The sequence below is a fragment of the Aplysia californica genome, unplaced genomic scaffold (assembly GCF_000002075.1).
Source record: "Aplysia californica isolate F4 #8 unplaced genomic scaffold, AplCal3.0 scaffold01100, whole genome shotgun sequence".
NCBI classification, from domain to species: Eukaryota; Metazoa; Mollusca; class Gastropoda; order Aplysiida; family Aplysiidae; genus Aplysia; species Aplysia californica.
Window position 1 is genome coordinate 48,097 of NW_004798370.1, and position 2,500 is coordinate 50,596.

At 40.5% G+C, this 2,500-nt stretch overlaps 1 protein-coding gene across 1 annotated transcript in view; it reads left to right on the forward strand.

Annotated features, from left to right (window-relative positions):
• LOC101855762 (hemicentin-2) overlaps nucleotides 1-2,500 on the forward strand; it is a gene marked incomplete at both ends in the record, with an annotated part of 39,975 nt that overhangs the window by 34,005 nt on the left and 3,470 nt on the right. The window contains 2 exon segments of the mRNA XM_035973284.1: nucleotides 820-890; nucleotides 2,269-2,494. Coding sequence (XP_035829177.1) covers nucleotides 820-890; nucleotides 2,269-2,494 — 297 coding nt within the window.

The following is a 2,500-nucleotide window of genomic DNA, read 5'->3' on the forward strand; positions in this document are numbered from 1 at the left end:
GGGGAGGGGGAGGAGAAGGGGGTGGTGGTTGGGGGTGGGTTGCATTCCTAAATGATTGGCAACAGAATGGGTTGTTTTTAGACGGGAAAATTGAGCCAAGAAAACCTCCTTAACCCTATCCCTACGTTGTGTTTTACTATCGTATCCATACGACTTGGGGAACTCTGTGCCACCACTTTCAAAGAGGAAATTTACTTGTTAATCCTGTCCATATGCTTTGCATAGCAGTCTGTCAAAATGATTTTTTGAGAAATACTGAAAGTTTCAAAGATATCTTCGTACTAGAAGTATTTTAAAATGCGAAGAATACAACCCTGGGAGTACAAAATGACCCCAGTGCGTACGGATAGGGTTAAAATAAAAAAGAAAGGCTACTTTAGAAGCATAATGATTCCATTAATATTTTCTGGAGGTGTAATTACTCTATTAACACTTTCTAGAATCAGACTAAAATTAATAACACTTTCTGACTCTTTGAATGTCTTCCCATTGATTACCAATACAACAGGGCTTTAAAATAGTTACAAAAACAACTCAAAATAGTATTTAAAAATGGTTACTTTTGAGGCTTATTTATTGTGTAACCACTTCCTAAAAGTATTCTTGTGGGTGGTTGATGGGTGCTCTTGTGTGGTTTGCTCCTTCTTTCCTATCCAACATCTAGCGTCCTTAGCTCTCCTTCTTTTTTGTGTATGTTACTGTCTTGTAACACATTTATTTTCCAGCACTTATATGACCTTATTGTGCTGCAAGTGCCATAAAACTAAAGTATTCCACCACCCCCACCCCCACCTCTCATTTTTTCGACTTTTCCCACAGCCCCGTTGCTACCACCCCAAGATGTGTCTGCGGTTGCTGTTGACCCGTACTCTGTTACAGTTACCTGGCAGGTGGGTCATTAACAGTTACAGGCTGCTATGTCATACCATAGATTTGTATTTTGATATCCAAGACTATGCACTCTGAACAATCAGGAAACGTCAAATGCAGTTTCTGGGACGTCTGAATAGACATAAGGGTCTTGAACATCTAGCTCTCACTGGCAAAATTGAAGGCAAACGAGGCAAGGGTAGGCCCAGAACAACCTACTTAGGGAACCCAAACAAATGGGTAACAGGGAAAGATCAGGGAAACGTAGCTTTTTTGAGAGCATTCGAGCAAAGGAATGAATGGAGAACCATGATCGCCGAAGTCTGCCGCAGATTTGGCACTGGATGATGATGCACTCTGATGTAATTTTGGTTCTCCATGGAGTGCACCATTTGACTCTATTTGACAATAACAAAGACAATCTTTACTTGTCTCAGGGAAAAATTTGTCCTGGTCGTTAACAATCGAATGAAGGGCAAGGGTGTGTGCACACAGTCGTCTCTAGTGAGACAAGCATTTTGTCCTTAATTTGTGAGCAGCAGCCTTTGAAGTTTTATAGCGTCCCTGTCGTAAGCGATCCTGTAAGTCCAAATTTTGAGAATTTTCGATTTTTACACCCTTCCAAAGCTCTGTCAAAGATGCATCTTTCAGCATGACCTAAAAGCAGTTTATTGCTATGGTCAAGGCTTACAATCTTCTTCCTTTTCATGATTCCTCAGGAACCACGCAACAAAAACTAGCTTTTCTTTTGTCTCTAGTGTAAAGAGTCCATCCTTAAATGGGTTGTTTGCCACACCAACGATAGAGAGCGAAGAGCAGGGGATAATTCTTGGCCAGCATCTCGGTCTATCTGCTGTGATTTTGTGTCCCTCTCAGCTCAGGTTGTCCCTGACAGGCAGTATTGAAGCCAGCCTCCTTATTGATCTGAACTGTGTCAATGGGTGGAGTAAAAAAACCCAACAACCCCCCCCCCCCCAAAAAAAAAAAAAACAACCAAAAAAACCCAAAACTACTTACAATTTTTTAAATGCCAAAATATGAATAACCGAAGAGCACAATTTACATAATTTGTTTCTTTATCTCATTCTTAGCCTACCTCGGTTTTAGCAAACACAAAACCCCATCAACTTTTAAAATTTCAAAATGTAAATAACAAAATAGCACAACTTACAAAATCTCTTGCTTTATCTCATCCCCAGTCTCTTTCCCCGTTTTAGCTAACACAAAACACCTCCAATTTTTTATTTAAATATGGGAATAACTAAAAAGCACAACTCGTGTAATCTGTCACTTTATCTCAATCCCACAGCACCTACAATAGTAATTTTTTAATACAAAAATATGAATAACCAATTAATAGCACAACTCACATAATTTGTTACTTTATCTCATCCCCAGCCTATCCCTGTTTTAGCTCAAAATGGACCTATTCTGTTTTATCACCTTGTCTATATGAACAACGAATCTGTGCCGCTGGGCCGAGAGAGGGTGGATAACTCCACCACATCCTTCACAATACGTGGGTTATCCCCCTGGAGATGGTACCTCGTCCTTGTTGGAGGAGAGAACGCTCGAGGCAAGGGCCCTAACTCTACTGCTGTTCGCGTGGAAACGAAATCTGTTGGTGAGT